Genomic DNA, 12,890 nt, shown 5'->3' with positions numbered 1-12,890 from the left:
TAGGAAGGCAAAACAGTATCCAACAGCAAAGACTGATATTTGATGTCGGAAATTCTTCTTTGAAACAGCTCCTGTTTCAAAAAAAAGGTTGATGATAACTAGATCACCATAAGGCTGGACAATTCAATCTCATCCCAATATGACTAGTTTATGGCTTATCACAGGTTATCTAATGTGGAAGACCACCTGTCCCCACAATCTTCCAGGGACTGGCACTATATTTATGCCCATTGGATCCAGTTGCATGTCTAATACTACATTTGATCTTAGCCAAAAGGCCGAGAAGCGATGTCTAATTAGTTGGCAGCTTTGATTGTGAAATGATGGCTGTGTGATCTCAGGGCTCAGTCTCTTCTGATGCCCGAGGCCACCCAGTACTTTATCTGACTCACAATGAGGCAGTGTCAAACCACACCCTTGTTCTTCTATGGTAATAATGCTATAAGACATCATAATAAGGCAACTAAAAAAAAAAGTCAGGACTAATACAATTTGGTCATACCTGTCCACTGAAGACACAGCCCCTGTCTACACTGCCATATGATGCAGTTTAAAACTGCATTATATGGTCAGTGTGGAGTCATATTATGTAGTTCAGTGCAGTTAAACTGCATTATGTATAGTATGACTGAATTGTATTAGGCCTGACCTTTTTTTTAGTTGCCTTATTATGATGTCCTATAGCATTATGACAATAAATAAAGATTATTATTATTATTATTATTATTATTATTATTATTATTATTATTATTATTATTATTTGCATCTATACTGATTATATGATGCAGTTTCAAACTGCACTGTATAGCATGGGCCACAGACTTCAAAAGGCTAAATAAGACAACACGAAGCTTTTCAGTGAGTAGCAGTTATCATATTTCTGTTAGGATTTGAAAAAAGGACTCCATCATATGGTGAGTTAACTGGAGAGGCATGTGCCAGCTACCGATTGGCTGAGTGTGCCAGGGTCCAAGGTTCTGGTTGGCTGCTGTATCTGGCTGGCTGCTGAGACCAATGGTTCTAACTGTCATTCTGCCATTTTCTCTCTTTTGGACAGTGAAGAGAAAGTGCTGGCTGCCAACTATCTTAAAGACTGACCATTTTAAGGCATGAGGCTTATTTTAAAGACTATTTTAAAAAACTATTTTATTCCTCTATTCCCTGCCTGAATTCAAATAGACCAATGTATATATTGTTGCCATGTTTGAACCTTTGAACTAAAGTAAAGATACTGATACTTATTTCACAAGCCTGAGTGACATTCTATTACACTGCAGGATGTATCTTGGTTTAAATACTGTGGTAAAGCTTCTGCTTATTCTGCTTATTCACATTTACCAACCCTCACAATTTCTCCTCCACCGCTCACTGCAGATATGGTTTCCTTATTCAGTTGCTAGTCCCTCTTTCTTTCCAAGCAAGATTATTCTTCCCTTTCATCTAATTCAGATTATTCTTTCTCATTCACCCAGTATAATCATGCCATCTTTTGCATTCCCCCGCTTGCAGTCACCAGCTTTGTCAGGGTTTGTGTTTATTCCTAAGGAATTCTTAACTGCTGCTACACAAACATGCCCATACTTCACTCTTGCCTCAGTGCCTCAAACCCAGAAGTGAATTGCACATTTTAAATAATAGTTTGCTACACATTGTATACTTTGGGTCCATGTGAAACATGACAGTGTTCTTTGAAATGTTAGCATGATGGCTTACCTGGTAAGTAACTTGAACCTGGGATTTCTTTTCTCCATCTTATTCCCTGATCACCCGCAATTTGGTAAGTAGGTGATTTTGGACCATTTTCTGCCTTTCTTGATGGACTCCTCAGGGTCATTGCTGGAAAGGTGGGACATGCATTAAACTAAAAAATAAATAAATAATTTCACCTCATGACTACTTTTCGAAATCCAGAATAACAATCCACACTGGAAGTTTCAAGTCTTACTGGGACATTTGATTTCCATTACTGATCTTCTCATGAAGAGATCATAGACATGTTCCTGAGGAACTTTACTTTTCTCTAAAACAAAGTATGAAAACCATTTCTGTAAAGTAGAATTTGGAGAATTGTTTTTTGAAGTACAAATCTAGAATCAAATTCTGGGAGCTAGAGAGGCCATTAGAAGAAGAAATTTTCCAAGGCCTGCCATATATATGCATTTATATTCCACCCTTCTCACCCCGAAGGGGACTCAGGTCAGAGCAAAACATATAAATGACAAACATTCAATGCTGAAACATACTAGACCATACACATATAAAAGCATTAAAATCACTTATCTTGACGTTGAGGATTTTAACGTCAAGATAAGTGATTTTAACGCTTTTGTATGTGTATGGTCTAGTATGTTTCGGCATTGAATGTTTGTCGCTTATATGTTAAAACTGTCTCAACAACCATATTGAATTTGGTTGGCATACTAAATTTCGATTGCTTCCTCATTGCACAATCCCAAAGGCTTGGTTCCACAGTTATGTTTTTATCATCCTTCCAAAGGACAAGAGGGAGGGGGCTGACCTGATCTCACTAGGAAGGGTGTGTTCCATAGCCGAGGGGCAATCACTGAGAAGGCCCTGTCTCTCATCCCCGCCAAACACGCCTCTGATGGTGGCGGGACCGAGAGCAGGGCCTCCCCAGAAAATCTTAATCTCTGCGGTGGTTCATAGGGGGAGATGCGTTCATATAGGTAAATTGGGCCAGGGCCATTTTGGACCCTGGGCCAAAGCCAGCACTGAGAGCAAACTGGGAGCCGGGGACAGGGAGAGCAATTAGAGAACGTATAGATCATCTACAAGTGTTGGAGCCCCTGTTGGTGCAATAGGTTAAACCCTTGTGCCAGCAGGATTGAAGACTGACAGACTGGAGGTTCGAATCCAGGGAGAGCACGGATGAGCTCTGTCTGTCAGCTCCAGCCCCCCATGTAGGGACATTAGAGAAGCCTCCCACAAAGATGGCAAAACATCAAAACATTTTGGCCTGAATATATTTCCACTATATGCCCTCTTTCTATTTAATGTAGAGTCACCATACGTGCTTCTTTTCCCAGTTCCTTTTTCAGAATTAAAATGTCTGTCCAGGAGATTTGTAAACTGTCCAGGGATTTAAAACATGCCTGGCTGCCGCCCATTAATGCTGCCTTCATTGTTCATCAGCTCCATCAAGGCTGTTCTAGGAGAAGAGTTGGAGACTTAGCAGTCAATGAGAAGGATAGAAGAGGAGGCTGAGCTTGCCAAGAAAGGCAGCTAAAGGGTGATAGAACAAGGGCTGCTTGGTGGAGCGTGCGAGGCAGTTGTCTGAAGAGGTAGGGACACGGAAAGGGAAGGTAAAATAGTGATTTAAGCACAACAAATGTTAGGAATATTTATAGAAGCAGATATCAGAGTTCATATGCTAGGAGCATTTAAAGTGAGAGTTGTTAATCTGTTGTTTGAAGTATTCCGTCACTAATTGTGTTTCCTTTTTGCTTTCCAATTTAAAAAAATAAACTTAATAAACTAATGCAAATACATTAGGATCCCCAGATCTGTAGTGCATTCATTCCCAGACTTTGCGTACATATGCAAAACTGCTGATAATAGCTAAACCCTGTTGAAATGAAAGACTTCTGGCCCAAGAATACCATATTGTTGTCCTGGACGTGGATAAATGAAACTGCAGATACAAGGATTGTAGTGTGTGAAGAACCATAGTGAAATAGATGGACTGGAATTATGTGCAATGACTATCGAAATGACTTGGATTATGACTGCGGATAGTGTAGTTTTGTGATTGTAGTGTTTTAAAATGTTTTTAATGTACTTTATTTTGATTTTAATTTAATGTTTATTTAAATTGTGTATTGTTGTTAAGGTATTTAATTATTGCCTGTCTGTAAGCTGTATTGAGGCCCCTTCGAGGTCAAGAAAGGCGGGGTATAAATATAGTAAATAAATAAAAAAGATGTATTGTTGAAGGCTTTCGTGGCTAGAATCATTGGGTTGTTGTAGGTTATTTTGGGCTGTATGGCCATGTTCTAGAAACATTCTCTCCTGACGTTTCGCCTGCATCTGTGGCAAGCATTCTCAGAGGTTGTGAGGTTTGCTGGAAACTAGGAAAAATGGGTTTATAAAAAAAAATAAGTGAGCCTTTTGGGGATGAGGACACTGCATAAAACAAATCCAGAGGTTGTTGGCTTTTATTATTCACACAAGAACAACACACAAGAACTACATTCTAACAGTGTTTTCATGCTAAGCAGCAACCACAGTGGTCTGCACTCCAGATTTTAAATTAAAAGGAGCCATAAAACTCTTGTTCCAAATGGTCATTTTCCAGGGCCTTGGGAATTTCTGGTTCTTCTGAGCTTGGGATCTCTTCAAGTCCTGAAATGAGAAAAAAGAACAGGTGCTGAAGGCTATATTTCAGAGGGTGCCTTAAATTTAACACAAGCATCATCATGCAGTTGTGACCACAGTGACTCCCACTTCTTACATAAACTCATAACCTCTTTTTACACTACAAATTTAATTCATTGTTCTACCGGTGTAACTGTTGTGGTTCCTTCCAAAGAACTCCATAAACCATAATTTGATGAGATTATCTTCTAAACACAGCCTTTGCTTCCTTCACAGAATTTCAGTTCCCAATAAGATTGGAAGGTGAAGTAGCAATACTATGCAGGCTTGCTTGGGAGAAAATCTAAATGAACATTATTCTGTACAGATTGTGTTTAAGGGTACAGTAAAAGGGTCCTTGTGGTCTAAATATCCTAAAGGTACCAGGTCCTGCCTTATATTGGAAGCTAAGAAGGATTGGCCCTGGTTAACACTTCAATGGAGTACCTCCACAGAATACCAAATTTTGTAGGTCACTGCTTTTTAATTGTGGTGGTTCCCAACCACAAAGTTCAATGTTGGAGTCTTGAAAAAATTGGCCAACTCCATAACAACTATTTTGTACAACAACTCTTGCTATCAGCTATGTAGTTTCTAAAATTTTCACTTGAAAATATTTCTTGTACAGTTTTTAAGATGAAAGATTTGGAATATTTGGATATTATTCTTAAATATCAATAATAAACATTTACTCCCATACAAGATTTTATATAGAAAATTGGGACACATATTTGAATTAGCATAAAGTGATTCAGAATATATATTTTGATCAAACAAACCAGGGGTAGAGTTAGGGTTCAACAGTAAATAAATGTCTTCTGAATTGTTCCATGACTGAAAAAGTTTGTGAATTATTGCTCTAAATCAGGGGTTCCCAAACAAAGGCCCGCGGACCAGATTCAGTTCTTCAAGGTCATTTACCTGCCACCCCACCCCATAACTTTAGATCAGTGGTTCTCAACTTGTGGGCCACGGCCCACCAGTGGGTCATGAGAATGAAAATCCAGTCTGCTAACCTCCTTTCTCTTTATTTTATTTTATTTCCACTCCTTTCCACAGAGCTAACCAGCCCCACCTCTTTTAGTACTAATGTTGGAGAATGGTCCCTGGTCAAAGTGGGTCCTGGTCCAAGTTGGCCCTGTTCAAGTGGGCCTTGATCAAAGGGGACCCTGGTCAAAGTGCCCCTGGTCAAGTGGTCTCTGTCAAGTGGGCCCTCATTAAAGTGTGTCCTGGTCAAGTGGGCCCTGGTCAAGTGGTCTCTGGTCAAAGTGGTCTCTGGTCAAAGTGTGTCCTGGTCAAGTGGGTCCTGTTCAAAGTGGCCCCTGGTCAAGTGGTCTCTGGTCAAAGTGGTCTCTGGTCAAGTAAGCCCTGGTCAAGTGAGCCCTGGTCAAAGTGAGCCCTGGTCAAAGTGGGCCCTGGTCAAAAAAAACATTGGTAGCCACTACTTTAGACTTAGGGTCACCCCAAGTCTGAAACAACTTGAAGGTACACATCATCAACAATCCTATTTAACTTGACTCTTTCATCAGCCAAAAGCAGGCTCATACTTCCCATGTCGGTTAAAATTGTTCTTCATTTTAAACACTGTATTGTTCTTTCATGTTTTTTCACACTAGAAATAAGATATCTGTACTGTGCATAGGAATTTGTTCATTTTTTTTCAAACTATACTCTGGGCCCCCAATAGTCTGAGGGATCGCAAACCAGTCCTCATCTTTAAAAGTTTGAGGACCCTTGCTCTAAAGGATTGAAGAGGCATCACTTTTCCCCCAGTTACTTGAAAGTTTCTCTGCAAGAGAGGTTTGCTCCTGGACATTCCTTACCTGGTGAGAAAAAGGGTTCACTGGCAGGGGTTGCCTGCTCAGCTGCCTCCTGCTGTGGAGTGTAGGGCTCTTCAGCTTCCACAAGAGGGATGGACGTCTCTGCTGGGAAAACCAGAGTAACTTCAGCTTTCTCTTCCACTTGAGTTGCCTGTGCCTCTGGCTCTCTTTCCTCTGCCACCTCCAGTGGTATCTCTGATTGTGTCTCTGGCTGTGGTTCTTCAGCCTGGCGTCGCCCTCGGCCTCTCCCGGCCCCTCTCCCTTTCCGAGCCCTTTTGCTCTTTTGCTGATCCCTGTCGAAAAAGAGCATAAAGGCATATCAGGGAAGATTGTTGCAAAGGGTCCTCTTTGAAAAGACTTAATGACAATTTGTGGCTGGCTCCTTGTCAACATTCAAAGATACAGAATGGGGGGACTCTTGGCTCGAGAGCAGTACGTGTGAAAAAGATCTTGGAGTCCTCGTGGACAACAAGTTAAACATGAGCCAACAATGTGAAGCGGTGGCAAAAAAAAACCAATGGGATTTTGGCCTGCATCAATAGGAGTCTAGTGCCTAGATCCAGGGAAGTCATGCTCCCCATGCTCTATTCTGCCTCGGTTAGACCACATCTGGAATACTGTGTCCAATTCTGGGCACCACAATTGAAGGGAGATGTTGACAAGCTGGAATGTGTCCAGAGAAGGGTAACTAAAACGATCAAGGGTCTGGAGAACCAAGCCCCATGAGGAGCGGCTTAAAGAGCTGGGCATGTTTAGCCTGCAGAAGATAAAACTGAAAGGAGACATGATTGCCATGTATAAGTATGTGAGAGGAAGTCATATGGAGGAAGGAGCAAGCTTGTTTTCTGCTGTCCTGGAGACTAGGACGCGGAACAATGGCTTCAAACTACAAGAAAGGAGATTCCACCTGAACATTAGGGAGAACTTCCTGACTGTGGGAGCTGTTCAGCAGTGGAACTCTCTGCCCCGGAGTGTGGTGGAGGTTCCTTCTTTACAGGCTTTTAAACAGAGGCCGGATGGCCATCTGTCAGGGATGCTTTGAATGAGATTTTCCTGCTTCTTGGCAGGGGGTTGGACTGGATGGCCCATGAGGTCTCCAACTGTATGATTCTATGATTCTATCTCAATACAAGCATTCCCCAAGTTATAAACATCCAACTTACAAATGACAAATAGTTAAGACCAGGGATGAGACAACAGGAAGTGAGCGAAATATACCCCTTGGAAGGGAAATTCACCCCTGAAAGAGTTATCATGGCGAAAAGGTGTCTCCACTGAAGCTTCATCACCAATCCTTGTTTCCACAACAAACCATTTTTTTTTCAAAATCCAATTCTCACAGGGACAGAAAGTGCGGTGAAATCTTCTGAACAGGGACACAGACATAAAAACAAACACCACAGGTTTGTTAACCTTTCCCTATGCTATCCAAAGAAAGACAACCTGTGCTTCACACGTAGCAAGACAAAGCAATTTAAATTTTGTTTTGTTTTGTTATTCGAAAGCATTTAGCTCATATTTTGCAAAACCATACTTGAAAACATGAAAGCAATGCTTTATGAAATCCCAGAAGCCAAAAACAGTATTAGAAGCAAAATAAATCATGTAAAAACAAAACTTTTGCAAAATAAATTATTTTGCAAAAAATAAATTATACAAATCTATTCTATACTTCTAATTTATAGATTATCCCCTGATGGGGCAATGTGTTAAACCCTTGTGCTGGCAGGACTGAAGACCAATAGGTCAGCGGATTGAATCTGGGGAGAGCGGGTTGAGCTCCCTCTGTCAGCTCCAGCTCCCCATGCAGGGACATGAGAGAAGCCTCCCACAAGGATGTTAAAACATCAAACATCCAGGCATCCCCTGGGCAACGCCCTTGCAGATGGCCAATTCTCTCACACCAGAAGTGACTTGCAATTTCTCAAGTCATTCCTGACACACACAAAATATATACATTGCAGAATCCAGGATATTTTGACACAGAACCTTGCTGCCTCCAGCTTCAATGTTTTAAATTATTTGATGAGGAAGACAAAACACCCCAAGAACTTTACATTCCAAAAGCTTGCATCCAATTTTGAGCAATGTGAATGAGAGGATGACAGCATAAGAAAAAAAGATAACAATTAGAAAGAAGAGAATCAGAAACCAAGACACTGAATGACAAATGAAAGCAAATGGGGCAATTAGAGCTTGTTTCAGCTGGAAAGATAGAACTAACCAGTAGAAAGACAGTTCCACTTAGGGCCCATCTACACTGCATATAATTCAGTTTCTGAATCCAGATTATCTGCTTTGGATTATATGAGTTTACTCTGCTATATAATCCTGTTCAAATCTGCATGCAGAAACTGGATTATGCGGCAGTGTAGATTGGGTCTCAATGAATAAACTTCCAAACATAGGGAGCAGAATTGTCTTAAGCAAACAAGACTCTGAGGCTCACATCTATTTCATTATCCTATTGCTAAAAGAGCCTTTTCCATAATAAACCATCACCTGCAACTCCGTTGCCACAGTCGCTCAGGTCTTGCTCTCTTAACAGGACTTATTAGTTGGAACTGATTTGAATGGAATTTAGGAGTGACCAGCTTGTTCTGGATTATAGACAAAATATCCCAAAAGTACCAGATCCTGTCTGATCTTGTAAGCTACGCAGAGTCAGCCTAGTTGGCGCTTCGATAGAAGACCGCCAATGAATGCCAACTGATGTAGGCTCTATTTCAGAGAAAGGCAATGACAAATCCAGCCCTGAGTATTCGTTGCCAAGAAAACCCTATGAAATTAATGGGGTCACCAGGTACATAAATATAAACAGTGTCATTACTGAGATTTAAAATATTCATTTATAGAGGCAATCCATACCCATGAGCAACATAACAGACAGCTTTGCTTCTAAAACAAAGTGTTAATTTCAACATCCTAATTTACCCCAGAACCCACTGGTGAGTGTCTTTTTCCTCTGCTTCCGCTCTCCTTTTTCTGAGAAGCTCTCGGTCTCTCAAACGGCGAGTGATGACCACTTCTACAAGAGAAAAACAATAAGAATTAAAATGTGGAATGAGTTACCCAGTAAGAGATCATTTGGGATGAATCTTCACTGCCACATAATTCAGTTTCTGAATTCAGATTCAGAACTGGGTTATGTGAGGCTACACTACCATACAGGGGGGCCCTGGAGGTGCAGCGGGTTAAACTGCTGAGCTGCAGAACTTGCTGATCGAAAGGTTGGCGGTTCGAATCTGGGGAGCGGGGTGAGCTCCCACTGTTAGCCCCAGCTTCTGCCAACCTAGCAGTTTGAAAACATGCAAATGTGAGTAGATCAGTAGGTACCGCTTCAGTGGGAAGGTAACGGTGCTCTATGCAGTCATGCCGGTGTTTATGGACGCCGGCTCTTCGGCTTAGAAACTGATATGTGCACCACTCCCAGAGTCGAACACAACTACACTTACTGATATGAGCACCACTCCCCAGAGTCAGACGCAACTTTTAAATACTACCATATAATCCAGTTCAAAGCAGATCATCTGGATTCAGAAACTGAATTATATGACAATGTTGATGGGTCTCTGGTAAATAATAAATCCCTTTAAAGCTGTAGCAGCTCGTGACTTCGATTCCAGTGAGCCAATTTTAGTTTTAGTCTGAACTAAGCTGTCTCAGGTGCCATACATCTCCCATATTAATTCATATGTCTAACATATTTATTACATCTCTTAGCAGAGCACTTAAAAATATATGTAACAGAAAAGGTATTTTATTGTTCTTCATTTCTGAAAGTGAAGAACATTTGCTCCCTTCCCCCTACTTATTATTTAAGCTCCTTCCTTTAAAAAAAAATAAAGAAAAAATATCGATTATTTTAATCAGAATAGACAAACATATTCCCAAACGTATTTTCAACTATAGTGGCCAGATGCAAAAAGGACAGTTATGTAAAAGAGAACTTTAGCATGCCAGCTGAAATTCCACCGTCAGCACAACTGGACTGTGAGAGGCAGTGTAGTGGTTTGGGCATAGGACTAGGACTCTGAGAGACCAGAGTTGAACCTCTGCTTAGTCATGGAAATCCATCAAGTGGGCAAGTCACACTCTCTCAACCTCAGAGGAAGGCAAAGACAAAATCCATCTGAACACATCTTTACCAGAAAACCATATGATAGGAGGAACAACACGACTAAATGGCAGTGTATGCTCAAACAATTGCCAGTAAAGTTACTTTCCCCATATTCTATTCATGTTTATCATCACATCATAGGCTATCATTCGTAGCCAAGTATGATTGCCTTCCATGATGGTGGGTCCGTAAGCGACTGTAGAGACCTATTCTGGATCCCTATGTTCTTTCATATCCATTTCCATGTTTTCCTCTTGACATGTTTCTCCCTTTAACATTCATGTTTACCCTTGATCTCTCCCGATCCTCCTGTCACTTCAGTTTTTATTAAAAGTGCATTATTGTCCACTTGAAGGCTCAATCCCTAAGCACCTCCAGCATGACCTGCAAAATATGCCAGGCTAACTAAAGGTTCGAAGCATAGACTGATGGTTACAGTTTGTTAAATACTGTATCTAGATGCTCATGTTCAGTCTTACCATGGGTTAGTTGTGATCCTAAAACAACTGCAATTCAAATGCACACAGTAGCATTGACAGTCCAGGTAGGACAGCATGGGAAAATGAAAGAGAAGTACTGCCCTCTAGTGTATTGCACCCATTTTTGTGCATATATTTAACTCAATGTGAACTGGGGACTCCTTAGCCCCATTGCAACTTGGGGAGCAGAAAGAATGGACAGCCAAGTTTTTCCTGCCACCCTTAAAATGTCTTTTCAGCCATCAGCCTTTTAGCAGGAGCCACAATGGAGCAATGGGTTAAACCTGTGGTTCTCAACCTGTGGGTCCCCAGGTATTTTGGCCTACGACTCTCAGAAATCCCAGCGAGTTTACCAACTGTTAGGATTTCTGGGAGTTGAAGGCCAAAACATCTAGGAACCCACAGGTTGAGAACTACTGGGTTAAATCTTTTGCTGGCTGAACTACTGACCTGAAGGTCGGTGGTTCAAATTCGCAAGAAGGGATGAGCTCCCGTCTGTCAGCTTCAGTTTCTCATGCAAGGACATGAGAGAAGTCTCCCACAGGATGGCAACGTATCCTGGCATCCCCTGGGCAATGTCTCTGCAGACAACCAATTATCTCAAACCAGAAGAAACTTGCAGTTTCCCGTTTCTGACATGATAAAAAAAATGGTGCCTGAAGATTCTTGTTGTATGTATTGTTGACAACTGTCATGGCCGGAATCACCCATATTTTAGCAGCATTTTCTCCTGACATTTTGCCTGCATCTGTGGCTGGCATCGTCAGAGGATCTGATGTTAGTGAAGCAGAGGATCTGATGGTAGTAAAGCATTACTATCATCAGATCCTCTGAAGATGCCAACCACAGATGCAGGCAAAACATCAGAAGAAAATGCTGCTAGAACATGGCCATACAGCCTGGAAAACACACAACATCCCATTCTTGTTGTAGATGCACAAAACATGGGAAAGACATTCCCAACATTCCCACCCCCCCCCCCCAAAGTTGAATGAGGGATGCAGTTCAAGGGTTAGGGTTAGTTAGGGAGAGAACCAAAGTGCATACAACTTTAGCAAAACTATGGGTTAACTTTCAATCTTCCCCTTCCCAGCATAAAAGTCATTACCTGGGACTGCATACTCCTCAGCGGTTGCTGCTGGCTGTTGTGGATTTCCAGAGTATGAATGGTCTTCTTCTAGGCTTGCCATTTGCAATGCTTTATTTTATATATTTATATATACAAAAGGAGTTTTCCCCTCATCTGGCACATCTAATGCTATAGTGCAAATGAGTGTTTCCAAAAAGAGAAAGAAGCTACCCACCCAACGCATCTTATCTGCTATGGACACTGGTACGTGAATACTGCATTTCCTTATCATGCCGCAAAGGTGTTTAAATTCGCGCTCCCAGAAAGGCATATCCCTGCCCAAATATGCTTTTACTTCTTTGCAGCAAACACTCCCTAACCACCCCGCAAAACAACAGCCAATTTCTAAAGTTTTGAGCTTTGGATGCTTTATTTATTTATTTACGACATTTATATGCCACCCTTCTCACCTCGAAGGGGACTCAGAGCAGCTTTTCTGCTTCACACATCAAAACAAGCTCGATGTCCTTGAGAACTAGAATTATTCACCTTGACTTAAGTGAGTGTGGGTCAAAGGCAATTCAGTGCTGCTCCCAACACCTCATAAGCTCTGGGGCCAGCCTGCCCTTTCCTGCACCTTCTTGGGTTGCTTTGAAGTGAGTCACCTAGCTGAGCCTGACATCCTGGATGGGATTTCCAGCTGGTGAAATGGTCTCTTCCATTTGCTTCTACATGATGGGATTGATTTCCCAGGTCACAACCTGCAGCATTTTACAAACCTGCAAGTTTGCCACACAAGAATGACTTTGCAAGAAAGCACCACAATATAAAAACTGCAAGGAATAGTATTAATTCATTGTAGTGACTTTTCATATCAAAAGCTGGGGGGAAATGCTGAATTATCTTTGCATAATCAGCATAAATTAAGTGGAAAATACCAGCCTGACACTTCCCAATTCAATGCTTTTTCTTTACTTGAAAGAGCATCCCTATAGGAATTTCTGTATAGTCAACTTCTTGTGGAAGGT

At 41.4% G+C, this 12,890-nt stretch overlaps 1 protein-coding gene across 2 annotated transcripts; it reads right to left on the bottom strand.

The window, feature by feature from the left end:
- Nucleotides 1-4,157: 4,157 nt before the first annotated feature.
- On the bottom strand, nt 4,158-12,118 carry HEMGN (hemogen). 2 transcript variants are annotated; one of them, XM_060760921.2, is made up of 4 exons: nt 11,902-12,118; nt 9,129-9,222; nt 6,198-6,487; nt 4,158-4,362 (listed from the first exon to the last, which is right to left on the bottom strand). In XM_060760921.2, the coding sequence occupies exons 1-4, from the start codon at nt 11,981-11,983 to the stop codon at nt 4,271-4,273; spliced, it is 558 nt and encodes a 185-aa protein (XP_060616904.2). In that variant the 5' UTR covers nt 11,984-12,118; the 3' UTR covers nt 4,158-4,270. The 2 variants fall into 2 exon arrangements, with proteins under 2 accessions (XP_060616904.2, XP_060616905.2); XM_060760922.2 differs by having other exon boundaries at nt 9,141-9,222.
- Between the last annotated feature and the right edge of the window lie 772 nt (nt 12,119-12,890).

Source organism: Anolis sagrei, chromosome 2 (assembly GCF_037176765.1).
Source record: "Anolis sagrei isolate rAnoSag1 chromosome 2, rAnoSag1.mat, whole genome shotgun sequence".
NCBI lineage: Eukaryota > Metazoa > Chordata > Lepidosauria > Squamata > Dactyloidae > Anolis > Anolis sagrei.
The sequence above is the reverse complement of the archived record's forward strand: the minus strand, read 5'-3'. Positions and strand labels throughout refer to the sequence as shown.

Coding starts and splice junctions, on each gene's coding strand:
- HEMGN (XM_060760921.2), bottom strand. CDS start 11,983: ATGGCAAGCCTAGAAGAAGACCATTCATACTCTGGAAATCCACAACAG. Junction 9,223..11,901: donor TGAGGAGTATGCAGTCCCAG/GTAATGACTTTT, acceptor TTTCTCTTGTAG/AAGTGGTCATCACTCGCCGT. Junction 4,363..6,197: donor TGAACCCTTTTTCTCACCAG/GTAAGGAATGTC, acceptor TTCTCATTTCAG/GACTTGAAGAGATCCCAAGC.